Source organism: Hevea brasiliensis, chromosome 4 (genome assembly GCF_030052815.1).
Source record: "Hevea brasiliensis isolate MT/VB/25A 57/8 chromosome 4, ASM3005281v1, whole genome shotgun sequence".
In the NCBI taxonomy this organism is placed as follows: domain Eukaryota; kingdom Viridiplantae; phylum Streptophyta; class Magnoliopsida; order Malpighiales; family Euphorbiaceae; genus Hevea; species Hevea brasiliensis.
Window position 1 is genome coordinate 18,447,218 of NC_079496.1, and position 27,597 is coordinate 18,474,814.

At 29.5% G+C, this 27,597-nt stretch overlaps 3 protein-coding genes and 1 pseudogene across 4 annotated transcripts; 3 read left to right on the forward strand and 1 right to left on the reverse strand.

Annotated features, from left to right (window-relative positions):
* Positions 1-2,472: 2,472 nt before the first annotated feature.
* On the forward strand, positions 2,473-4,583 carry LOC110667657 (sodium/calcium exchanger NCL-like). The gene is made up of 3 exons (XM_058145512.1): positions 2,473-2,932; positions 3,990-4,181; positions 4,320-4,583. The coding sequence occupies exons 1-3, from the start codon at positions 2,530-2,532 to the stop codon at positions 4,517-4,519; spliced, it is 795 nt and encodes a 264-aa protein (XP_058001495.1). The 5' UTR covers positions 2,473-2,529; the 3' UTR covers positions 4,520-4,583.
* Positions 4,584-13,021: 8,438 nt separating this feature from the next.
* LOC131168914 (sodium/calcium exchanger NCL-like) lies at positions 13,022-13,779 on the forward strand. The gene is made up of 2 exons (XM_058145513.1): positions 13,022-13,153; positions 13,251-13,779. The coding sequence occupies exons 1-2, from the start codon at positions 13,065-13,067 to the stop codon at positions 13,549-13,551; spliced, it is 390 nt and encodes a 129-aa protein (XP_058001496.1). The 5' UTR covers positions 13,022-13,064; the 3' UTR covers positions 13,552-13,779.
* Positions 13,776-14,675, forward strand: LOC131168942 (sodium/calcium exchanger NCL-like; annotated as a pseudogene).
* Positions 14,676-17,048: 2,373 nt separating this feature from the next.
* LOC110667654 (uncharacterized) lies at positions 17,049-19,873 on the reverse strand. Of its 2 annotated transcripts, none has more exons than XM_021828566.2 (5): positions 18,459-19,873; positions 18,264-18,377; positions 17,840-18,006; positions 17,441-17,651; positions 17,049-17,296 (listed from the first exon to the last, which is right to left on the reverse strand). In XM_021828566.2, the coding sequence occupies exons 1-5, from the start codon at positions 19,035-19,037 to the stop codon at positions 17,276-17,278; spliced, it is 1,092 nt and encodes a 363-aa protein (XP_021684258.2). In that variant the 5' UTR covers positions 19,038-19,873; the 3' UTR covers positions 17,049-17,275. The 2 variants fall into 2 exon arrangements, with proteins under 2 accessions (XP_021684258.2, XP_021684257.2); XM_021828565.2 differs by having other exon boundaries at positions 17,049-17,301; positions 18,459-19,871.
* Positions 19,874-27,597: the final 7,724 nt, after the last annotated feature.

Consider the following 27,597-nt stretch of genomic DNA (forward strand, 5'->3'; position numbering starts at 1 on the left):
GTCGATTTGACGTAAGTGCTACTTTTGTGTCCAATTGGGTCAAATATAAAGGCCAAATTGATATTTTGTCCTTTGATAAACTATAGTAACTAAATAATAACTTATCATAGAATAAATGGATTAAAGTCAAATTGACCTCCAAATTAGGAAGAAGGTTTAATTAAGTATAAAACACAAAAATTAGGTCATTTGTACCTTGAAATTAGCAAATTCGTCCTATTTGCCCTAATTCTTGGCATTGTAATACATGTGCCTGTCCAGAGACTTAAATAAAATTTTGGAATTTTACAATTTGCTCCCTGAAATTTATACAAAAAATTATACTTTGGTCATTCTCTCTATACTCTTTTATCTTCCCTCTCTTTCTGTCGTGTTCCTTCCACCTTTATATTTTACCTTCAAAAAAATTACAATATTAGAAAAAAATTCGATTGAAAATTAAAATCAAATATTCAATGACTCCAAAATCAAAAATATTTTTTTCATAATATTATCTATAGAAGATTTAAAAATATATATATTAAAAATATAAGAACATGTTTGTTATTTTATAAAATATTAAAGATCAAAATGTAATTTAACATGCAAAGTCAATAACTCTTACATGCCTATCTCCTCTCCGTGTTGTGCACAGCAAAAAAATTGTTACAAATTAGACAATTTACCAATTGCAAAATATAATCTATTTATATAATAAATATAATAAAATTGGTTTTTAAAATAAGTTGGTCTAAAAATGACAAATGACACTCTATTTAATTTTTTTTTCCATTTATCTATTTAAAATTTATTTTATTATTACAATTATCTGACTTTTTAGTTTCTTAATTCTTAACATAAAAATTTAAATAAAATTAAAATATATTGATATTTATAAATTATAATTAAAAAATATATTTTATCGTTAATTATATTAATCTATAATATATATTAAATAAAATTAAATTGATTAATAATAATAACAACATACGTTTTTATCATTAATAATAGTTGACATATATTAAATAAAATTTATTGATCTTATTATTATTAATTAATATGTAATTTTTTTAAGAGAATAAGTTTTTATTCCCATTTTAGTGGATCATTTATCATTAATAAAAATTATATATATATAACCATAGTTATTAAATTCGGAATAAACATGCCGGTTAAACTAGTGAATCGACCTTCAAACGATCCGGATTTGTAACTAAATCAGATAAGAAAGTGACTTGGCGTGACCTAGTTGACCCAGTGGGTGAACCGGTGTGACATGATTAATCCGGTCGGTTTAATTATTTAATAGAATATCTTTTTTAATTTTTTTTTAATTTTTGGTATAGAAAATTAAATTCAAAATCTTATAAAATTCTTTAAAATCAAAATCAATTGAGTTAAGTTGGTAGCTATGTGTTTTTTAATTTAATATATTTATTTTTAATATTCACTAAATATTTCATAAATATTAAAAAGGGAATTATATATTAATGTATTATGTTACTTGAATATTTTTATATAAAATTTAAAAACACTATTAAAATTTATTACATATAACTTAATAAATGTTACAAATTTTATTTTAAATAATTAAAATTTAATTAATTATATTTATTTATATTAATAGGGTTATATTTAATTAATTTATATATTTAATTAATTTTTAGTGACTTACTAATTGAACCACTAACCCATTCACTCAGTCCCTTCACTAGGTCAACTTTTGAGCTGGGTTTAATAACATTGCACACAATCGCTAATTAGTATGTAATTTTTAGTTTTTTAATAATTAACAAAAAAAATTAAATAAAATACATATATAATATATAAATAAATTATAATAACAATAATACTTTTATCACTAATAATAATTAATTTCTAATATTATATATTAAATAAAATAAAATTCAATAATAATAATAATAACAATAATAATAATAACACGTTTGTTTATTTTTATCAGTAATATTTATTAATATGTATATATTAAATAAAATTTATTAGTCTTATTATTACTGCTAATTAATATGTGACTTTTTAATTTTGTAATACTTAATATAAAATAAAATTAATATACGTCTATATTTATGAATTATAATTGTAAAAAATATAAATTTTTATTATTAATAATAATTAATATGTGTTTATCAAACCAAGTTTATAGGCTTATTAATACCATTAATGTGTGACTTTTTAGTTTAGGAATGCTTAATATAAAAAATTTAAATAAAATTAATTTATATTTATGTTTATGAATCATAATCGCAAAAATTCTTAAATTTAGAATCATAAGTATAAATAATTAAAAAAAAATATAACTAAGTGATTATATCATAATTTTAATGCATCTTATTTCTATCTTTTTTAACTATATTTTATCATTAATTATTGTTAACACACACACACATATATATATATATATAACTTGATTAAGTTAAACAGTGAAAAAGCAGGCATGTGAAAATCAGATGAAGAAACAAACAAGAGCAGTAGGACCAACTTCTTTAATTGGAGATAGACAGACTTCTTCCAAGTCTATGTATACAAATTATGGAACATAAAAACACCATTCCAGAAAGAGATTCTAGTCTGATAATTGAAACAATCCAAAACCAAATCAATATGCCTAGTCATATACAAAATCTCACTCTGCTCAGTATTTTACTGCTTCTCATCACCACCGTCCACTCGCAATCCGTTCCCTCAAATTTGAGTTCCAATGGCAACTGGACTTGCACGAAATGCTGTGAGCAGGCTTATGGGTTCATGCCTTGCAGTACCAGCGCTGTTGGCAATTTCGTTTTGATAATTGGGTATGGATACCTTTTCTTCTTAGCTTCCAAGTCTTTGACCAAAGGTTGCGAGATTTTGAATCGGATTTTGGGGCCTGGAATTGTTGGTGGCTTGTTGCTTCCCCAACTCGGAGAACTCTCTGATGCAATGCTTGTGCTAGGTAATATTTCTTTGCTCTCCACTTTTTACTGGATAAGCTGAATTATTGATCAGATTAGATAGGACCCTTAGAACGGGTCAACGTTCCGGTCCTTGAACCGACCGGGACCGAAGGCGCGGGCTGATTACAGTTGCTCCTTTCTTGAATCAGAACTTAAACTGGCCGGTTTAAACTGGTAATTTCAAACTGGAATCGGCTTAATTTTATTTTATTTTTTTAATTTTTCCTATATGATACAGTTATTTTGAGCTTCTTTAATTCTTAAACCATTCTCAAATTTTTATGTAGTTCTGAAATTAATTAACATATTTTAAATTTTTAGGTTTGATTTAAAAATTTTAAATTTCTATTTTTTCTAATATTTTTCTAACTTAGATAGATAATCGTGAGTATCTATAATTCTTGAACATTCTTAAATATGCAATACGACAGTTTCTATAAAATTTTTAAGTTAATTAACTTATGTAAATTTGAATTAGAATCAAAATTGAAATTGAGCCGAAACCATATTAAAATGGACTAAAGCAGCTCCAATCGTAACTATAGTCATAAGAAACGAGAATCAGAACCGCTTTAACATCAGACTGAAACCAGTCTAAAACTGTAAATAAATCAAAACTAATTCGAGTCGATTATTCAAGAGCCGATTCTAGTTCAACCTAGCCAAGGGCCCAAAGCCGGCCTTGGCCAGGTCTAGGACCTTACGCTTATTTTTTTTAATTAAATATTTTTTTATAAGAAAAAAAATTAATTTAAGTTAAATCCAAACCCCACGTTACTCTTTGAATCTAAATCAATCTGATTGATTGAATCAAGTATAAATCTACAGTCAAGTTTAATTATAATAAGAACATAATAATCCTCATAATTATATGATAAAATATTCACTTAATTTCACCGTTTAATCATAATATAAGAGATTATATATTTAAATTAATGAATATTAGCTTGATGATAAATGTGATTTTTTTTTTCTAAAAGTTTTTAAGTATTAAAATAAATTTTATATATATATATATATATAATTTTTTCTTTGTTTTTGACTTCATGAATGCAGCGTCAGGACTTGTTGGAAATACAACGACTGCAGAGAGACAAGTCTCTGTAGGAATGGGATTGTTGGCAGGATCTAGCGTCACACTTCTTACGGTTGTTTGGGGTTCCTGCATTGTTGCTGGCAAATGCAATATTGGGGAGACTGATTCAATTGCAATTGATCAAAACGACACAAAGGGTTTCAACTTATTTGGTAGGGTACATTTGTTTTTAGTTTAGCATTCTGAAGGTTAATTTATACAATTAAACTGTAGTAAATCAATTAATTTATAACTAGAAAAATGTCTTGTTAAATTAATTAATAAATAAATTTCCATGGTTGCACTTGCAGGCAGCGGTGTCAGTACTGATGTTTGGACACGCTACAGTGCAATGATAATGGTTGCATCTATCATCCCACTTATTGTTGCTCAATTACCACAGATTTCGCATTCAAATACAATAAGGCATATAGCAGAGTTGCTCGAATTGACTCTCTCTCTCTTAATGTTGATTTCTTATTCGTTTTACCAGGTAATTTTTTTTATTTAATTGTATATAAATAATATAAGAAAAATGGACATTGCAAATATAAAATCAAACCAAATTTATGCTATTGTTTTAATTTGTTTTTTACTAAAATTCAAACTATACCAAATCCTAGGGGTGAGCATTCGGTTCAAACCGAACCGAACCGAATTAAATTATAAAAATTGAACAGTAAATTTTAGAAACCGAACCGAACCGAAATGGGTGAAAAATCGAATCGAACTAAACCGTTCTATTTCGGTTCGGTTTAAACCGATCGGTTTGATTTTTTATTATTTTTTAATTTAGACTTGATTTTTAAGTTATTTGGTCTAATTTTAATTTAGTTTGAACCTATTAACCATTAATCAATGAAATTAAACAATTAATATATATAAAATTAAATATAATTCATAAATTTTCCATAAAAATAAATCAATTCAAAAATCGATTCGGTTCGATTTAATTTGATTTGACTATATAAATTACTATTTGATTCGGTTCAGTTTAACTTATTTTTTTCTCTTCAAAACTGAACCGAACCGAAATAACCGAAATTTTTATAATGTAAAACCGAACCGAACCGAACCGATTGAATTTTAAAACCGAACTGATTGAACCGAATTGACTCGGTTCGGTTCGATTTTTTGATTTGAACCGAATTCTGCTCAGCCTTACCAAATCCCATCCAACCAAAGAATATACATATCATTATAACTATATAATTAAGTTATGAAAGAATAAGTTATAAACTATGTTCAAGAATACATCTCATTGGCTTTTATTTGTATATTAATAATTACACATTAATAAATTTGAATTAGCAAAAATTAAGTTAATTATAATTGGTTTTCTATTCTAATAGTAAAAATGAGATTATTTTGAAGTAAATGTTAGTATTTGAAATCAAATATTAGTATTTGAACTCAAGTGTATGTAAGTATTAATTAATAGTTATTAATTATTTTAAATTAATATAATATATAGAACTTAAGATAATAGAATAAGTAATTTTTATAGATTTTATATTAATTTAATACATTATAGATATATTGTGGGAAAAAATATAAAAAATCAAATAACAACTAATTTTAAAACTCAAAGGATGATTCAAGAATTAAGAACTGGATCAAATCCAAATTGGACAAAAAAACTAAAAATTGAATTATGCTAAAACCAAAATAACGAATAACTGAATTAAATTGAAATAATAATAAAAAAAAAAGAGACCACAAAAATTTTGACTATGATTAGTTCGATTTTGGTTCTTAGAAAGAACTTGAATGGAACTAAATCCACATTTTCCCTCCATTAAAGCACCATTCATCACCTTTCCTTTTCACATGCCACCACCACCAAACTGCTCCTCAACATTGGACAAGTCCTCAGTGTAATTCCAATCACTAGAAAAGCACCCCATGCTTTGTTTCTATTTCAAGTCGAGTTTCAAGCTAAAACGCTAGCATGAGTTGCAAATTGTTGTTGACAAGGAAAAATAAACACTTTTAAGGACAGGATTTTTAGATATTTTACAACATGAATAGTTGTTGTCGAATGAGGCTTGCTAGGAGCTAACATGAACGGGCTCAATGCTTTACTACATAACTAATGTCAGGCCTAGTGAGATTAATGTATGACAAACGACCTATGAGTCTTTGAAACTTATTAGGATCTAGAAGAAGATCACCATTATCAATAGAAAGATGAAGCCTGTAGGTAGAGAACTGGTAGCATGCTTGGCATTGATAGTGAATTTATCATAAGTGAGTGCTTAGCATCATCGATAGCATCAATAGAGGTGCCTATAATGATAACATCATCAACATGAATGAGTAAAGCTAAGAACTCAGTAGCAGTAAACCTAGTGAATAGGCAATGGTCATGTTGTGAATGAGAAAATCCCAAAGAAGTAAAAAAAAAAAAAAAAGGTTGGTGAATTCAATGTTCCATTATCTAGAAGCTTGCTTAAGACCATAGAGAGATCTCTTGAGCAAACAAACCTGTGCAGGCAAGGCTTTAGCATATCCCTATATTGGTAACATATAGACTTCTTCAATCGAATACCCATGTGAAAATCACATTGTTAATATCAACTTGAAATATGAGCCATTTCTTAGTTGTAGCAAGTGCAATAAAAATTCGGACAGCCCCCATTTTGGCTCAACTCAACTAAGCCTTTAACAAGTTCAAGGCAAGGTTGGTGGCAAAGGGATATAATCAAGTTGAGGGCATTGACTATAAGGACAAATTTTCTCCAATAGCCAAAATGGACTAATGCAATAGTAAAAGGGGATTGTGTAGTAGCCATCTACATAAAATTATTTAACCATATAGGTTTAGTTATTTGTGTTAAAGTTCAAGTGAAATTGGAATTAGAAAATTAGATAAAATAGAAAGTTTAATAGGATTTAGATTATGAAGTTTAATAATTAGAGTCCTAAAAAGACTAATTTTTTAGTGGCCTATACATAAGGAGTTGGTTGGTCATTATATGATAAAGAGCTCACAGAGTGAAGAGTTGCGATTTAGTCTATAGAATTGTGAGCATTGTTTGAGTGCTTTGTGACATAAGTTATGAGTGATTTATGGGTGAGAAAAATAATTAGTAGTTATAATTATTTTTTCTTTTGTTAATGGATTTATTGGTAGAGTATGCTTACGCCGAACCACATTAAAATTTGCGTGGGTGTGATTTCATAACAAGTGGTATCAGAGCCAGGTTTTAGATGTCAAAAATGGTGAATGCAAAATTTGAGGTGGAGTTATTTGATGGAAAAAATAATTTTAGTTTATGGAAGTACTATGAAGAATGTCCTTGTACAATAAAGATTGATCAAAACTTTTAACAAGAAGTGACCGACGACCGTAAAAGATGATGATTAGGAGGAACTTCAACAAAGGGCGGTGAGTACGATTAGATTAATGTTAGCCCCTGATGTGAAGTACAATGTTTTAGACAAAACTTTACCAGTTGTTTTGTGAAAGAAATTGGAGAGTTTGTACATGTCAAAGTCATTCACAAATTGTTTGTACTTGAAGAATGAGTTGTACCAACTTAGAATGAATGAAGGCACCAATGTAAGGGATCACCTTAATATTTTTGATAAATTAATTATCCAATTGGCTAGTGTTGATGTGAAGGTTAATGAAGAAGATAAAGCCCTCTTTCTTTTAACCTCTCTCCCACAATCTTATAAAAGTTTGGTGGTAGCCCTAACAGTTAGAAATGAGACTTTGAAAGTATAGGAGGTTACTATAGTTATCTTGAATGATGAGAAGTTTAAGACGAAAAGTAGTAGCAATGAAGGTGGAGCTTCTGTTGCTAGTCTTAGTTATAGTAAAAGCAACCCATGCAGAAACAATTGGAGAAGAAATAATAGATTGATGTCTTAACCACAAGTAGACGCTAAAGATGGAGAATGCTACTACTGTCATGAAAATGACTACATTCAATACCATTTTATGAAAATGAAGGAAGATTTTGTAGAGCTTAAATAATTTAAGAAGAGTCACGAAAAAGAAAAAAAAGAAATTACTGTAATTGCAATTGATGATGGTATTGATGGTGAATGTTTGAATGTAGATGATGATAAAGAAAAGATAAAAGATCTATTATAAGATGAGCAGTTAATGGATTCTGCTTGCCATTCCATTCTGCTAAAAGAATGAGTGGTTCGATGTGATTGAAGAAAGGAAAAGAGAGAAAGTGAAGCTAACCAATGGAAATAAGGTGGAAGTCAAAGGTATTAGTAGAGTGAAGATCAAGTTATATGGTGATCGTGTGAAATTGTTTGAAGAAGTGAGGTATGTTCTTAAATTTGAAAGGAACTTCATTTCCTTAATTAAGCTGGAATCTTTGAGTTATGGGTGTTCTATTCATGGTGGAGTCATGAGAGTTAGCTGAGGTATTCTCTTAATCATGAAAGATGAGAAGATTGGTACTAAAAATCTCTATGAATTAGAAGGAAAAACATTGATTGAAAGTTGCAAGTTGAGGCAAGAGTCAATATCAACAATCAAGAGTGTAAAAAAGTACATAAGAGAAAAGTGACTTTTGCATAAGTGTTGAAGACTAATTCTATTTAACTTGAAGATGGAGACTGTTAGAGTCCATGTTAAATTGAAATTAGGAGATTAGATAAAATAGAAAGTTTAGTAGGATTTAAATTATGAAATTTAATAATTAGAGTCCCAAAAGGACTAATTTTTTAATAGCCTATATACATGAGTAGTTGATTAGCCATTATATGGTAGAGAGCTCACAGAGTGGATAGTTGCAATTTAGTCCATTGAATTGTGAGCATTGTTTGATTGCCTTGTGAGGTAATTTGTAAGTGATTTGTGGATGAGAAAAATAATTAGTAGTTGTAATTATTTTTCCTTTGGTAGTGAATTTGTTGATAGAATAGACTTACGTCGAACCACGTTAAATTTTACATTTTTTTTTTTTTGTATGGGTGTGATTTTACAACAATTTGCCTGCTAAATTTTCTGAAAACAGGTTGAGAAATTAGAAGTTGAAGGATATAATGGTGGATCATGACTAATAGAAGATGCAGGAATGGTAGATGGAATAGGTGGTGAAGAAGAAATATGATCAAAATCATAAAGAGAATTGAGAGTAAAAGGAACTTCATATGAAGAAACAGGAAGTACAAGTGACTCAAGATTAGATGTTACAGACTGAAAAGGGAAAATATGTTCAAAAAAGAGTACATCTCTAATGACAAAGAAAGAATTTTTGTCCAAATTGTATGATTTGTAACTTTTTTTAATAAAAGAATAGCCATTGAACATAGACTTAATAGATCTGTCAGAAAACTTTGTTTTAAAGGGTGAAACATTGGCAACAAAACATGGGCATCTAAAGTTTTAAGGTGATCATAAGATGGTTTTTTGTTGTGAAGAAGTTCATATGGGGTTTTCCAACGTGATTTCTTAACAGGTGGCCTGCCTATAGATGACGTAGGTAGCAACCAAAAGACACTCAGACAAGAACTTATAAAAAATGTGAGCTTGAATTTTAAATGCTTTAGCTGTGTCTAAGAGGTGCCTTTGCTTTCTTTCCACAACTCCATTTTATTGTGAAGTGTACGGGGAAGTAAGTTGGTGAACAATGCCTTTCATAGCAAAAAACTATTTTACTGGACTGGTTAACAAATTCTCCCTTGTTATCAGTACGAATAACTTGAATTGAAGCGTGAAATTGGTTTTTTTTTTTTTTTTTTTGCATATTAAATAAATTGTTTTAAGGTGTTTTCCTGAATGTTTGACTTTTGGACTATAACATATAAGTTCAAGTAGCTTTGCTATGGTCATTTACACTGTTAAAAAATAATTGGCTCCTGTGACATATTGGACTTCATAAGGTCCCCATAAGTCAACATGTAACAAGGCAAAAGGAAGAGACGAATGAGATTTATTGTCAGCAAATGGTAATTTGTGATGCTTAGATAAAGGATATATAAAACTATCAGTCTTGGAAAATTGAAAATCGGCAATATAATTTATCTTGTTAATGGAAGAATGCCCTAATCTAGTATGTTACATAAAGTATTCTGCTTGAGTGAATTGAAAAGAATGAGAGTTTTGACTACTAAAGTTTTTCAAAGAAAGCATAGAAGGTACAATTGAAAATTCAGATAAACAGTTATCAATTATAGAAGGCAAAAAATAAAATGCTCTGATGTGTATATGCCATGAATCACTTTCCCTACTGCCATTATTGAATCAGTCCTCAGGTCCCTTAAAAAAAAAAAAAAAAAGAAGTAAGCGTTTATTAAAATAATTGTTATTTTTATGCGGCATGAATTTTGAATGTTTTCACAGATCCGAGTTATGATCCGACTCGAAAATTTCATTTAGCGACCTGATTAGAATAAAAAGTAAGGTCTATGGTTGTAATATAGAGTATTCTACAGTATTTGTATTTTTTATTTTTTGATAGATTTATAAGATAATTAAGAAACATATTGGGTTATGGTTTAAGAATTTTGAATGATTATATTTTACTCTTTTTCATTATAATGGAATTTTTTCGCTTGTTTAGCCCGTGAACGTAGGCCTTATAATCAAATATCGTAAATCTTATGTTATTATTTTTCTCTCTTCTATACTGTGTGAACGTGCGATTATATGTGTTCTTTATATTTACGTGTTTGTTTGAATAATAACATTCATTAGAACAGTGGAAAGCAACTTATGAACAAACAAAATATCATAATGAAAACCAATTATAAACAAAGTATCAAAGAAAGTTAAGGATAAAGAGAGAAACATTTCCAGATTTGGTAATTTAAGAACAATTGGTAAATGAACAGAAATAGGGACAATAATATTTGTAAGGGCGGACAAAAAGTTTTGGTCTGGGTCATGTGATCTGTGGTCCCTGTGTCAATGATCCATGCGCAACCAACATATGTACTAGCACATTTAACACTAGAATGAGTAAGAGCTCCGCCAAACTGAGAGTCAGCCTGCCCTAGTAAATATTGTTAAGAAATAGTTGAGGCTACAACAGGAGCCTTTCCCTTCATTAACTTCTGCACTTCTTGCTGTAAAGTACCAAGTAAGGCACTTATTTCCTCAATTCTATTTGTACCGGTTGGAACTTCTTTCTCAAGAGATGTCTCTGCTGTATAGGCTGTTGCAAACGTTACAAGTTGTATTCTTAGGAAAAAATTTTGTTTGCTGCTGCTGCTGCTGCTGTTAAAAACAAGCATTGCCAGCAACTTGTGAATTCTTTCTATTCTTAAACCAATCCGGATATTTATGCAAAATGAAGCATGTATCTCTCACATGTCCGTCTTGATGACAATAGTCACAATAACCCTTCCTTTTCGCAGTCTTCCTCTTATCTCTCTTGTAACCTTGTGACTGTGATTGTAAAGCTACTGACTCAATTGGCTCAACATAAAAACCAGTAACTTATTTCTGTGCATTTACTTTTAGTATCATAGAATAGGATTTATTAACAGAGGGTAAAGGATCTAGTAACCAAATTTGGTTCCTAGCCTAGTCAAAACCATCATTCAAGCCCATTAAAAAATTGCATCAGCTTGCCTTTATTAGCATTTTCTGTAATTTCCTTAGCAACACCGGTACAAGTCGGCAAAGGTTCTATACTAGCAAGTTCATCCCAGCGCTTCTTTAGTCTGGTAAAATGCATAAACACAGGTGCTTTATTTTGTATCATTGAATTAATTTTCGTCTGAATCTGAAAGATGAGGGACCATTACTTTCTCTGTATCTTTCCTCAATTTCATCTCATAACTCTTTAGCAGATGTGGCGTATATAAAGGCCTCGGCTAACTCCTTGGATATTGAATTCAGTATCCAAGAAGCCATCATGAAATCACACTTTTTCCAAGTTTCATACTTATCAAAATCTTCCTCTAGAACTTTAATAGTTCCATCTATAAACCCTATCTCCTGTTTAGCACCTAAAGCAATCTTCATAGCTTTATTCCAAAAGCAATAATTGTTACCTGTTAAAGGAACTGTGACTAAAACCATACCTAGAATGTCCAAGCCTTGCAAGCTCATAGGATCATATCGAGCGCTCAAATTCATCATCACATTCTTCCTGCAAATTGATTCCTTCCTTCCACATGATTTCTAGCTGAAACTTGATATGTTCTTGCCTCTATGACTGAAAGAACTATTTCACCAATAGTTGAGAAAAGCTTAGCAAAAGCAGAAAAAGAAGCTGGAAAAAATAACTGCCTCAAATTTCAGATTTATCTTTGCCGCTCTAATACCATGTGAGCAAATAGGGAGAGAGATAGAGCAAAATGAACTAAAGTTGACTTCAATGAACAAAAACTAGAAGAGTGAATGTCCTTATACAGGAATACAAGTGCCAGCTGGACAACACAATAAGCTAACTAACTAATCGAATATAACAAACTCTCACTACAATTTATTCTCCCTTTTCTATTGATATTTAGAATCCTCTCGTTTCTTTCTTTTTTTTTTTTTTTTTGTTGTTTATCTCAGTTCTTTAATGATTATATAGTTGGCCCGTCCTTATTACTCTAGGCATCTTCAATGCATTGACATTTGTTGGTGGCCCAACATAGGTATTAGAGTAGGTTCTAATACCATATTGATAAAATGAACCGGGTTTAGTTTTGCTTTAAAGGGCATTTTATGGGGGAGGACTGCCAGAATCATATATTAAGCATTTTTCTCCAATGCTGAATTGATGTGGAACTCATATGGGACTTAAAAGGAGTGCAGGAATTTGAAATCAGCTAATAGTTTTGCTAATATTTTGCACATAATAGAATATGGTTTGATTTTTCAACAGCATTGTCATTTCTTTGACTAAGCTCTAATAGTCAAGGCTGATGATATGTACTTAATGCCTTCCTACATTATCAGATTCTAAAATAGTTTCTTCATCTTTGCCAAAATGATGTTTAATGAAATGATCTACGTCGAGGAAAAAAAAAAGAATTCCTTTCCTCATTCATCCTTGATAATCTTCTTTCACTTGTAATTGTGGCAGGTCTTTCGGCCCAAGGTCCAGAAGAGACGACTTGCCTATGCAAAGCACAAACATGTGATGTCTGGAATTTTGAAACATTTAAGACAGCGTGCTTTGGGAAGGTTCCTGAGCGATGATGGTCAACCTAACGAAGATGTAATGGGAAAGTCAGTTCCTTTAACCCTCAAAATATCGCTTATCTGTTTTTCTGTACTGCTTGTTATCTATTAACTGCTGTAAATGTTGACTTTCATTACCTTACAGGTTGTTTCATGTTATTGATGAGAATCATGATGGTAGACTCTCAGCTTCTGAGTTAAAAGCGTTGATCTTAGGAATTCGGTTTGAAGAGATTGACTTCGATAGGGATGATGCTGTGGAAAAAATAATGAAAGATTTTGATACTATTAATCCCGATAATTATATTGATTGTCGTGAGTTCGTCCATGGTATCTCCAAATGGATTGAAGAGGCAAAGCGATCGACTGGCCCTTGCTCTCGGCCATTCACGTATATAGAAAACTTTCATTGGGTAAGTAGCACTGTGATGACTCTAGCTAGCTAGTTCTTACAATTCTAGGGTTATGATTTATTATGGGGATGTTGCTGTTGGTAACGTACTTAAACAAGTGGTATTTCTAGATGGATTGAAAAGGCAAAGCAAACAAGTGCAGCCTCGGCTAACCATGGATATGCGATGGACAAATTTACTATTATTAATTATTTTTATTTGATGAGTACTAATTAATTAACGCTATGATAACTCTTTTTATAAACCAGTGTTTTGGAATGCGGTAAGTAGATTCAGGATGTAGGGCTTCTGGGAAGTAAGCTTGTTTGATTTGCATTATCACACCCAAGTGCTGAAGAAATTGGATGGTCCAACTTCCTGTTTGTACGAGAAGTAATTTACCAAACAGGGAGAGTTGGACTTCCTCAACACAATTTCCTGGAAAATATAATATTCCGGGAAGTAACAAATAACATACCGAACAAGGGCGCCGCGACGTTAATTTTGCTAATTCATGGACAGGAAACTAAGAGAAAGCATGCCCTATTGGGACCTCAAGAAAAAGGAGAAGTTGATAATAGTGATGAGAACGTTGAAGATGTTGAACACCCCAGACGGGACACCATCAAAGCAGTGGTGTTGTTGTTCGTAGGAGCCATTATTGCAGCTGGATTTGCAGATCCTCTGGTGAATGCCATTGACAGCTTTTCAAGTGCAACACATGTTCTTTCTTTCTTCGTATCTTTTATTGCACTACCTTTGGCTACCAACTTAGGTGATGCTGTGGCAGCAATTAGGTGCGCTAGCCATAGGAAGATGAGAGATGCCTCATTAACATTTTCTGAGGTTTGTTTATCATTTGCTGCTTCATCTTGATTTTTTGTATTTCTTATTCTTGAGTACTAATAACTAATTGATTGTTTGCTGCAGATGTATGGGAAGATAACTGTGAAGAATCTACTATGCTTAACAGTATTTTTGGCCCTCGTTTATTTTAGAGGATTGACATGGAACTTCTCATCTGAAGTGCTTATTATTTTTATCGTGTGCATTGTGATGGGTGCCTTTGCTAGCTTTCGCACAACATTTCCTCTGTGGACAACTTCATGGCTTACCTCCTCTACCCATTCTCAATAGCTCTTTTCTGCATTCTTCATTTTGTTTTTGGTTGGTCATAGTTTGATCTATGTTGGTAGTGTACTTATTGATGCTTGAATATAGTTCCTGCTCAATATGTAAAATCTTCGCTCTAGCTTTAAACAAAATGGAGAGACTAGTTAGGCTCTGTCTAATTTGAAAAATATTGTATTAACACTTTAATACCTTTTATATTATTTTGTTTGAGATAATGAAACTTCCTTCGTTTAATTTGAAAGTTTAAAACTCTTAAACAAATATGCTTATTTTACTTAATAAAAAGATTTCGGGATATATTTTTATTTGATGCTATAGTATTTAAGAGTTTTTCTTATTGGGTCTTGAAAATGAAATAAGAAAAAGAATTTTAATTTCTCGCTTTTTTATTTTCTTACTATTATTAGTTTTAGTAGTAGAAAATTATTTTTCTTTCTTATCACTTAATATTTTTCCTTTAAATAAAGAAAATTTTTCATTCAAAAAAATTATATAACATATAATAAATAAAATGGTTAATATTGTCTAGCCTTGTTTAGTGCAATAACTAAAATCATATCACTGATTTGATAGATTCAGATTCGAGTCTCACTCTCCTAATTTTTCATTTAAAAAATAATTTTAATATTGACAATTAATCAATTAATAAAATTATCATCAGTAGAAAAATTAGAACCGAAGTATTAACAAGTTTTAGTAATTAACAAATGAATTAAATTTGGATATTTTTTAAATTTTTTTCGAATTAATCACCATCTCTAACCAGTAATGTCCCCTCTTTATTTTTTAGTATTCTTCGGTAATAATTTTTAAAATAACGTTTAGTATTTTGACCATAATTAAAATACTATTACTCTTATTTATACTATCTAGAACATAATATAATATTTAGAAGTCGAGCAAATAATTTATGAAAAGTTACTATTCTTAACTTTTAGAGATTAAGCGAATGTTTTGATCAGAATTAACAATATGATACAACTATTTTTATATTTAACAGTTATTTTTACAGAACACTTCTATTTTAAATAATTATATAAACAGTTAATCACTAACAATTAATATATAACAATTAAGCTAATAAAACAATTGACAATTACTAAAACAGTTAACAATTATTAGAGTAGCTAATATTATCGAACAACGCCTTTATATGCAACTAGTTTCAAAGTTAAAACTCATTGGTGCTTTTTTTTTTTTTTCCAATCTTTGCCTTTTTATTTATTTTTTTCCTAGTTATTTTCTTGCTCTTCTCCAGCTTTTTGTTGTCTTCCTCCAAGCATGAAGAAATATACCCAGTTTGTGGATTATTGTCTTTCAAGAACTAGATTTGGAGGTGAAATGGGTTGTTTACCACTTTGCCCTTCAAATTTGATAAAATGGGGCTGCCAAGAGCTTATATGCAAATCTTGATTGTGCAATGTAAAGATTTCTTATCCAAAGTTTTTCAAGCAATAATGCTCCATATTTATCGTTTCAAAGCTTTGATCTGCATCAATGGTGGTTTAAGAGTCTGTTATAGCAGCCCTTAAATTAGTTTTGCCGTAAAGTTATCACCAAATTTAAATTTATATCAATTTTTAATATTTTTTAATTAATAAATTTTTTAACAATAATTTAATTATAATTTCAACTAATTAATATTATATTTTTTTTGTAAAATTTCCTTATGTTATATTATGCATTTTGTAAACTTCTAAGGAAAATTACTAAACATGAAAAGTAAACAAAAAAAAAAATCAACAAGGTTTTATTTAATTAATAAGATTTATTCAGCATTCTCATTTTGTTGAAAGTTCGACCGACCATCCCTCTTATCACCAACCATTCCTCTTCATGAAATATTTCAATGAGATTATTATTATACCCTGAACTGGACTGGTTTACATCCCATCATCTAAACTTTTATATCGACATATATATATATATATATATATATATTACTGGAACATGGCCTTGCTAAAAATTGCTAATGGCAAACGTCAAACATAGAGGAGCCCACCAAAACAAAAACAAGACAAAGCATGACCAGATCCCACGATCGCACATGCGTTAGTTTGTTGCACAACATCTACGAGTCCATCACTGCTTACCCATTCTTTCACCAATCAGACCAAACAAGAAAATCAAAATCCCAAAATCATTCAGCCCCAATGCCTAAAGCCACAACCCACCAAAAATAAATAAATAAATAAACAAGCTCTCCCTTTCTTCTCTCCTTTCTTTCTTACCCTGCAATCTCTAGGGGATCTCTTTCACACTTCAGCTTTCTCATCCAAATTTTGCCTCTTTCACACTTCATCCAATTTTAACATGTGTAAATTTGCATGTGTTCAAGAAAGAATTATTTGAATCTAAACTATATTATTAATGTAATATCACTCTATTTGCAGAAGAAAAATAAAAAGACAATAAGATTTTAACAAGTTCTTGTTATATTGTCTAGAGAGAAACAATTGGTCTGCCAATGATACAGAAAAAATCTAGTTTAATGATTTACAACTTCAAATTGAGATCAACATTTTCCACTGCGTCACCACCACTACAGTTGCTAGTGGTCTTTGTTGGTGGGCCAATTTGCATAATTGCTGGTGGCAGGAAGCTATAGTAAGGCTGAAGATCATTTGGTACGCTTGGTCCTGGTTCAACAGTTGGATCTTCCATGCTACCCTTTTAACAAATCATCAAAAACATATATGATTATAGATAAAATTAATGTTTATAAAAATTAGGTTACTGAAATGGGGAATATATATATATATATATATATATATATATATATATATATATAGTTGTTGTTCATCCTCACTTGATAAGGTAGTGAATCAAAATCTAAGTTTCCATAGTTATGTAAGGCAAGATAAGCTGAAGGTGGCTCCAACTTGGAATTTTGACATGTCAAGGTAGTTGTCGGAGGGCCTAATGTGAGAAAATCTCCCCTGGAAACCGCATTTTCTTTGACGATTTTCTTGGAATTCGGCTTAGGCTCTGAGATTGAATCAGAACATAAAGGGCCTTCTCTGAAAAAGAAAACATAGGCTTAATAATTAATAATTGAACGCTAATATACAGAATCCCATAATGATTTTCTTTATATAGAGATACATGTAGAGTTGAGCTACACATTGGGAGTAACACGCTTAGTTGTTTACTTCTTCTAATCCAACTAAAGAATGAAATATGGCGAAAAAATCAAATAAAGGTAAACCTGAAATTAGGGTTGGCAAGAGTGAAATTGAATGTGCCTGCATTGCCAAATGAAAATGATTCATCTGATCTGCCAATGGGGTGAACAATAGGAGGGAACTTGCTGGGGAAAGAAGGCCCTGGAGGGTTGTCTAGGGCAAATGGATATGGCCTCTTCATGCCAACCATCTATAATACATATTAACCAAATTCACCAATTAACAAAAATTAAAAATGAAAAAGAGCAACTAATTTGTTAGATTATATCCTAATTTCAATAAATGCAACAGTAACTTCACATAACCTATTATCATCATAAAAATATGAACTAATTAAAATTAAAAAAAAAAACTTTTAATTTCAAAGAAGAAATTTTCTGGTTAAAATTTAGCAGTGAATTAATTTATTGTAAGCTGAAAAACTAATTACAAACAAGTTTAACTCACCTTTTCCTCCGCTGGCCAAATAGGTGTATAGTTCCCATAATAGCTTTGGTTTGAAGGGAGTTCCATATGCAAATTTTGTAGAGATGATGATGAACTTGTTGATGAGACATTTACCTACATCATTTCCATAAAAGTACAAAATAAAATAAAAAATACAATAATTAACTTTCTGAGATAAGAATTGTTCTAGCATACCATTGGAGGAGGAGGAGGAGGTTGCTGATATTGTACTCTTTGCGTCAAGCTAGGAAGAGGCCAAATGGAATTGGATTCAAAGGGCAAATTTAAACTGGACCTGAAAGCCAATCCAGGATCAATCCCACAAGTAGTCTCCTTTTCAAGATCAAAGTCATAAGAATTCCAAATCTTAGGCATATTTCCATGCCCTTGAACAGAAACTGATTGCCAACCCAAAGAATTGACAAATGGAATTGTGTTTGAGTTAAAAATATCGGTATTTTGAGGCCTAAGTATTGAATTTGGGGATGAGATATCAGAAGGGCAGGGGATTGAGGAAGTGGAATAAGACTGATAATTTGGTATTGGCACAGATGCTGAGTGATTTGAAGGCTTGGGTGGTGATGATATAGGAGTTGATGCTGATGTCAATATCATAGATCCATCTTTCTTTTGTTCTTCTAGTCTGATCTTTTCTAGTTGTGCCACACCAAGTCCTCTTTGTGGGACTTTCTTTTGCTTTTGCTTCTTGGATGATCTACCACCACCACTATTATTACTATTGCTACACTTTGGGGTTTCTTCTTCTTGAACCATTTCTGTTATCTTCCATCTAATTATGTAAATGCAAGAATTTTTCAAGAATCCAAACCTATTTGCAAAAGATGTAAAAGAAAGATCCAAAACTTGATTTGCATGCCAGATATGCACTATTTCAATTTCTTGGATCCTCTTGGACCTCTCTCGTTATGAACACCAAGACTTGAAAGATATTACAAACCAAACTTAAATTTGACAAAAGGAAAGTTTTAAAGAAATACAAGTATTGGTTCTATTGTTTCTTGGCAATTTCTGTTTTGAAGAACAAGATTTAGAGAAAATTTAAAGGAAGTTATGCAGGATAGAAAGATTAGGAGAGAGAGAGATATACACACCCCAAATCTTGAATTTCAAGGAGGCAGAGTTTGAAATCAAAATGACAGATTACAACTACAAAATATAGAGGAATTTTAAGAACCAAGTTAAAAAAAAAAAAAAAAAAAAAAGATTACCAAAAATCTCGCAGGCTACAGAGTGAAGATCGGTATATGATCATTATGAGAGCAGAGGAACAAATCCACCTGCCTAGCCAACCTTTAAGCAAAAAGATTGAAGAGAGAGAGAGAGTATGCGAAAAAGCTTCGGATTTTTCTCCAACCACAGTTGCTCTTCTGTCTGATGGAAAATAAAAATAATACAAACTAAGCAAAAAAAAAAAAATAATACAACCCTAGCTCTTTGGTTTTTCTTGGTTATAAAGAATTAGTAATAATAATAATAATTTTATTAAAAAAAAATTCTCAAAACCATGCAAACAAAAACAAATCTAAAGCACTATGAATATATTTTTGTGTCTCATTTATCGGCCAAAACCTCGCTCCACTCCCCTGTTTTGAATGCTAGAACTACTCCCATGACGTCTCTGTGTTAGCCTTGTACTTGTTAAAGAGTTTAATTTAATTTATTTTTAATTTTATGTCTAAATTAATTTAAAATTTTTAATTTAGTTTAAAATTTAGAATGTATATGTTAAATTTTTTTAATTTCTTGACTTACATAAAAAAAATTAAAATTTTTAATTTTAAAATTAAATTTTTTTATTTTTTTATTTAATCTTAAAAATTAAGATGTTGAATTTATCAAATTTTTTAAAATTTTTGAATTAAATTAAACTTTAATTAAAAATTTTAAATTAAATTAAATAAAAAAGTAAAAATATCTAAATTAAACTTTTTTAGTAAGTACATGTAATTCAACTTTAAGCTGGTTTTATTTTCTCTTTCTAGAGGAAATGTGTGTTTGAGTCGCTTCTTTAAGGAGTTGGAGCCAGTATACCAACCTGATATCACCTTTCCTGTTTGCTTATTTTGGGATATCTCTTGCTGGCTTTGCAGCTTTGGGCCTCATTGTGGGTCCCTTTCATTGTTTTATATAAATATTTGCATGAATTCAATTCACCAACTACTATACTTTAATTAAATATATTCAAAAAGAAAAAAAAAATTTAAGTTTATATGTACAAGCTCGCAAATTTTGATTATCTCTATTTATTTAAAATGATTTGTACTTTATTTTAATTTTAATTTAAATGATTAAGAATTAAAATCAAATTGGATAAACTTTAAATTTGAACTAAAAATTAAATTTATAAAAATTAATATTTTAATCTAGAATAATCTACAATTTGTTAATGGATTCAAATTTAATTGGAAGTTGCATGGATTTTTTATTATTTTATTTTAATAATATAATTTAATATATAATTACTTAAATATTATATTTTTATAATTATATTATAAAATTTTATTAATAATAAAATTTTTAATTAATTATAATTTCATTTTAACTTTTAATATATAAATTTTTTAATAGTAATTGATATAATTTTATATTTGATAATATATCATTTAATTTTAAATTTTGAAATAAATTGATTTATTTCTTATACCAACGCAAAAAACATATATTAGTAGTGATTTTTAAATTATCATTATTAAAATTCTTAAATTTTAAATGTAAGAAATATTTGTAAAATAAATGCTTAAATTTCATAAATAATTATCTAGTGAATAATCATTTAAAGATAATTTTTAAAAAATAATTTATTTTTTTCTAATCTAACTCGAAATTTAATTAAAAAATATTAGATTTTTTAAAATTAACTCTTAGGATAAGATAATATTTTAATAGTTAAAATTTAAAAATATTTAAATAAAAAATTGATTTTATTTTAAGTGTTAATATATAAATTTTTAATAGTAATTGATATAATTTTGTATTTGACAATATATAATTTAATTTTAAATTTTGAAATAGGTTGATTAATAAGTTATTTTCTATTTTTTTAAATTATTTATTATATACCAACAAAAGTAAACAGAATAAAAAAAATAGCACAAATATATCATACACTGATTTTTATCATTATTAAAATTCTTAAATTTTAAATATAAAATGTTTTTAAAAAATAAATGTTTAAATTTTATAAATAATTTTTAGTGAATAATTATTTTTATATATATATTAATATAATTTTTTTAAAAATAATTAACACTTTTGCTAATCTAACTGAAAATTTAATTAAAATTATTATTTTTTAATAATTATTTTTTTAGTGTTAAAAAGATTTTAGTAATTGAAATTTAAAAATATTTAAATAAAAAGTTGATTTTAATATATTAAGTTAATTTGTTTATATAAAAATAAAAAAAAATATAAAATAAAAATTATGCCACGTGAAAATTTTTAAGCCATCTTATTGAGTAAGGTGTCACATTCTTGTGAAGGCATTTTGAAAGCTTAAAAATATATATTGGACCCAAAGTTTGGGCCTAATTATTTGTTTAGAAACAGTGAAATTTATTATAAATTATAAAAAAAAATTATAAAATTTTATGTTGGCCCAAGTTTTAATATTGGTTTGGCCATAAAGTTGAATTGTGATATAAAGCACATATTCTATGACTCAATAAAGCGATTATAAGCTACATGATCTCCTTAGTTTGTACATTTTTACTGCATCAATGGAGTAAAATTAATTGATGGGCTTGCATGGACTTTTCAACAATTCTCAATGGATTGACACTTTTTTGCTCAAGTAATAAGTGTTTTAATCTATGATTCTTAAATTTTTAATATATAAACGTTTTTAAAAATAAATATTTAAATTTCATAAATAATTTTTTTAGTGATTATATATATCTATATAATTTTTTAAAAAATAATTAACCCTTTTCTAATTTAACAGAAAATTTAATTAAAAATATTATTTTTTTAATAATTATTTTTTAATATAAAATAAGATTTTAGTAATTGAAATTTAAAAATATTTAAATAAAAAGTTAATTTTAATATGTTAAGTTAATTTGTTTATATACTCAACTCAACTCAACTAAGCCTTTATCCCAAAAATTTGGGGTCGGCTATATGAATTCGCTTTCTCTACTCTGAACGATTTTGGATTAAATCCTCAGAAATATGTAATGCTTCTAGGTCATGTTGTATTACTCTCCTCCAAGTCAATTTAGGTCTACCCCTTTTTTTCTTTCTATCCTTTAACCTAATATGCTCTACTTGTTTAACTGGAGCATCCGTATGTCTACGCTTCACATGACCAAACCACCTCAATCTCCCTTCTCTCAACCTATCTTCAATTGGCACCACTCCTACTTTTTCTCTAATACTCTCATTACGGACTTTATCTAGTCTAGTATGGCCACTCATCCATCTTAACATTCTCATCTCTGCAACTCTTATCTTAGATGCATACGACTCTTTCAGTGCCCAACACTCACTACCATATAACATAGCCGGTCGTATGGTTGTACGGTAAAATTTTCCTTTCAATTTATTGGGAATCTTACGATCACATAAAACTCCCATGGCACGTCTCCACTTCAACCATCCGGCTTTAATCCTATGACTAACATCCTCCTCACATCCCCCATCTACTTGAAGGACTGAGCCTAGATATTTAAAGTGATTACTTTGGGACAGTACCACTCCATTCAAACTAACTCCTTCCCTATCACCAATTTGGCCTTCACTGAACTTGCAATGCATGTATTCTGTCCTCGTTCTACTTAGCTTAAAACCCTTTGATTCTAGAGTACTTCTCTAAAGTTCTAGCTTTCTATTGACTCATTATCGTGTCTCATCTATCAGAACAATATCATCCGCAAACATCATGCACTAAGGAATACTCTCTTGTATATGTTTCGTCAATTCATCTAAAACTAATGTAGAAAGGTAAAGGCTTATGGCTGATCCTTGGTGTAACCCAATTGAGATCGGAAAATCTCTTGTGTCCCCTCCCATTGTGCGCACAATAGTAGTTGCCCCTTCATACATATCTTTCAATACTTGTATGTACCTAATAGATACCCTCTTTTGTTCTAACACAATCCATAAGACTTCTCTTGGAACACTATCATAAGCCTTCTTCAAATTAATAAAAACCATGTGTAGATCTTTCTTCACATCTCTATATTTCTCTATCAAGCTTCTAATGAGAAAGATCGCTTCCATAGTTGAACGACAGAGCATGAAACCAAATTGATTGAGAGAGATAGAAGTATCATGACGTAGTCGATGCTCTACAACTCTCTCCCACAACTTCATAATATGGATTATGAGTTTAATTCCTCTATAGTTTGAGTAACTCTGTATGTCTCTCTTATTTTTAAAAATAGGTACTAAAATACTCTTTCTCTATTCATCAGGCATTTTCTTTAAGTTTAGAATCTTATTAAATAATTTAGTTAACCATGCCACTCTCATATCTCCCAAATACTTCCACACTTCAATTGGTATTTCATCAGGTTCACAGACATTACCCACTTTCATTCTCTTAAGTGCTTTCTTTGCTTCTAAAGATCTAATCCTTCTAGTATAATTCACATTCTTTTCTATTGTTCTATAATCTATATTCACGCTATTACCATTTTGACTATTATTAAAGAGATCATTAAAATAATTTCTCCATCTTTCTTTAATGTCCTCATCTTTCACCAACACTTTTCCTTCTTTATCTTTAATGCACCTAACTTGATTGAGATCTTGACATTTTCTTTCTCTCCTCCTTACTAATCTATAAATATCTTTTTCCTCTTCTTTAGTTCTAAGTTTCTCATATAACTTTTCAAAGGCCTGTGCTCTTGCTTGACTAACTGCCTTTTTTGCCTCTTTCTTTGCTATCTTGTACTGTTCATATGCCTCATTATTATCACATTTAGGTAATTTCTTATACCATTCCCTTTTTCTCTTCACTGCCTTTTGTACTTTCTCATTCCACCACCATCTCTCTTTTGAGGGTGGTCCATGTCCTTTAGACTTTCCAAGTACTTTTCTAGCTACTTCTCTAATCTTTGATGCCATCTGTATCCACATATCATTAGCCTCCATATCTAGCTTCCATACTTTGGACTCGAGAAGCTCATTTTTGAACTTCACTTGCTTTATTCCTTTGAACTCCCACCACTTTATTCGAGCTACACTATTTCTTCTGACCTTACTTGAATTGTTCCTAAACTTGACATCCAAGACCACCAGCCGATGTTGACTTGTTAAAGCCTCTCCTGGAATGACCTTGCAATCCTTGCATAGAGCTCTATTTGTCTTTCTGGTTAAGAGGAAGTCAATTTTGCTTCTATGTTGCCCACTTTTGAAAATCACTAAATGTGACTCTCTTTTTATATATTAGGTATTTGCTAGTATTAAGTCGTATGCCATAACCTTGTCTATCACTTCCTACATGTCCATTTAAATCCTAATGTCACATGAAGATTTTTTAAGACTTATTATTAAGTTAGATGTTGGGCCTTGAGTTTGGGCCTGATTATTGATTTGGGAACAATGGTTACGGGACTTTATATTGGTTCAAATTATAGTATTGGTTCAACCAATAAAACAGGGTTATGATATAAATCCCATGTTTTGTGGCTTAATAAAATGACAATAAGCTACATGGTCTCCTTACTTTGTAGGTTTTTACTACGTTGTTGGAGTAAAAATAATTCATGGGCGTAGATCTACATGTTACATTGAGGATAGAGTTCTCCACCCACTAATGAATATCCAATGATTAAATTAGTGAGTTGTCAAGAGAACTGAAGTTCTAAAGAAGTAAAAGACATAAGATAAAGATTGAATTAGTAATTCAGATCCTTACTATTTGTTTCTTGTATTTATAATTGCTTTGTGTCTATGGAAATGGGATAGGTGTCATCTCTTGTTGATGGGAAATGGTTGGCCAAGTTGTGAAATGCGCGTTTAATATCTTTTTAAACATTTAAGATTACCCAAAGTATCCTCTTTTTTTTAATCAATAGTTAGTAATTTTGTAGGAGAAAAAAGAGACTAAGCCTAATACATAGAAAGAATTTAAAAGGATCTTCAAACCACAACATTAAGCTCAAGCCCGATGGTTCACTCTAAGTAAATAAGTACAAGCTCAATAGAACGTTAGCCCAGCTATAAAAACTGAAGCTTCACAAAAATAAAGTTCAATTGGCCATCCCAAACAATCAAGAAACTAGGCCCAGCCTAATAACTAGAAACCCTAGTCTCTAAAGTAGTAGAGAGTTTGAGGAGAAGGAGCCATCCTCCTCCCATAACCCAACTAACCCAACTAGATAAGCAAAAAGATTATCAAAGCAACCACAAAGGAATTAACCATGACCAAGCCCACTGAAAGGAGAGTCCTTACCAAAAAATATACTTCCCAGCAGCGAACGGAGCCATGTTTGGGCTAAGGGGACACTAGGCCATTGAGTTTTCAAAATTTTTTAGGGTATAGGGGTAACTTCTCAAAAAATCAATATTTCTTATTATTGCCATATAAATTTTCTAGGGCACTAGGCTTTAAAAATTTTTAGGGTATAGATATAGTGGTAATTTATTAAAAATTAATATTTTTTATAATTGTATATCAAATTTTGATGGGGCATTGGTTCCTAATATTTTAAAATTGTGTAGGAATTTATCAGTAATTTTATATATAAAAAAAACTCTAAATTTTTTACTACCCTTTTGAAAGAATAATATATAGTAAAACACAAATCCTTTTAAAAAAAAAAAAAACAAAATATCATTGTCTCTTGGTCTCTTCTTCTCCATTAATCATATTTTACCGCAATCACTAATTTCTTTTCTTTGAAATTTAAATTATTGAATAAAATTATCAAACAAAAGTCTAGCAACATATTTTTCTTATAATATTTTCATCAATTTGAAAATTTTAATGGTTTTATTCTCATAATCCCATTGCTATTATTAGAATCCCTCCCTTGCTATAGTCTCATCATATTCAAATTATATATATATATATATATATATATATATATATATATATATATATATATATATATATATATATAATATCTCTCATAAATTAAAACCATGTCATTTATTTTATTTAATCTATAATTTTAATTAAATTTATTTTTCATGATTGATTTGAAAAACAAAATTAAGTTCGAGAAAAATTAGACAGATTTTTAATTTTAGGCCATTAATATATTTTAAGTTCAATAATTCGTAATGTTCAGAATTCATTATTTTTTTTAATCAACAACAATTTATTTTAATTTTTATCAAGTCAAATTTATTTTTTAATATATATATATATATATATTATTATTATTATTTTCACGAATTAAATATTTTACTTAGTTAAAAAAATTAACATGTTAACCTAAAGTAATTTGTAATATGCAAAATAACTTAAATTTGACTTGAAGTATTTCATGCATATCAAATCGAGAAATAACTCAAATCAACCTATGACATGAAATGGTTCAAATTTAAATGACATAAATTTGAACTCTCCCAACTCACTTAGTTTACCACATATACCCTTGACTAGTTTTTCCATTATTCAAGAATACACCATTCATTTTCCAAAGATGGTAATTTTTCAAAAATTACCTCTTGTTTTTTTTATTCAATGAAAGTTTAATGTATAAAATAATAATTAATGGGATACAAAATGAGATGTAGCGTTCTCCCTTTAATAATTTTCAATATAAACTAACTCTCACAATAAAAATAATGACAAGATTCAAACTCATGATTTCTCAGCAACCTATAACTTTAAAAGTAAAAGAATATCAACAAATTGACTTTGATTGGGAATTAGTTTTTGTTCATTTAATATAAGAATTGATAAAATATGAAAATTTTGCTTCTTCTGTATAGCAGACTCGAACTCTAAGCTTGCATTTCACATCCTACCCTTAAGCAACCTTTTGATCTTGATTTTGACACATACGTTCCTATGATCCTAATCATACCAAACGCATTTTCTCTCACTTCTATCAGCGTAAGGATACTCTAGATATCCTTAAATGATTGCAACTCTCCTATGACATGATATGAATTATCTAAATCAATCCACCCACTATCATTATATGCATTTTATGGTATTATTCAATTAGAAATATATCATCTACCTGCTACGTAAGTTGAGCACTATATAGTTTTTCCTCTTGATATGAATATCAATTGAAAGTTTTATGTGAATTCATATTTCACTAGATTTCATATTTATTGACTTAACAATTAGAATGGATCCCTAGCATAGACTACTAGCTAGGCGTTCTTTTCTCAAGTCTCTTTG

Coding starts and splice junctions, on each gene's coding strand:
- LOC131168914 (XM_058145513.1), top strand. CDS start 13,065: ATGTCTGGAATTTTGAAACATTTAAGACAGCGTGCTTTGGGAAGGTTC. Junction 13,154..13,250: donor AACGAAGATGTAATGGGAAA/GTCAGTTCCTTT, acceptor ATTACCTTACAG/GTTGTTTCATGTTATTGATG.
- LOC110667657 (XM_058145512.1), top strand. CDS start 2,530: ATGGAACATAAAAACACCATTCCAGAAAGAGATTCTAGTCTGATAATT. Junction 2,933..3,989: donor TGATGCAATGCTTGTGCTAG/GTAATATTTCTT, acceptor TCATGAATGCAG/CGTCAGGACTTGTTGGAAAT. Junction 4,182..4,319: donor AAAGGGTTTCAACTTATTTG/GTAGGGTACATT, acceptor TTGCACTTGCAG/GCAGCGGTGTCAGTACTGAT.
- LOC110667654 (XM_021828565.2), bottom strand. CDS start 19,037: ATGGTTCAAGAAGAAGAAACCCCAAAGTGTAGCAATAGTAATAATAGT. Junction 18,007..18,263: donor TTTGGCCAGCGGAGGAAAAG/GTGAGTTAAACT, acceptor TATGTATTATAG/ATGGTTGGCATGAAGAGGCC. Junction 17,652..17,839: donor CTTGCCAACCCTAATTTCAG/GTTTACCTTTAT, acceptor TTTCTTTTTCAG/AGAAGGCCCTTTATGTTCTG.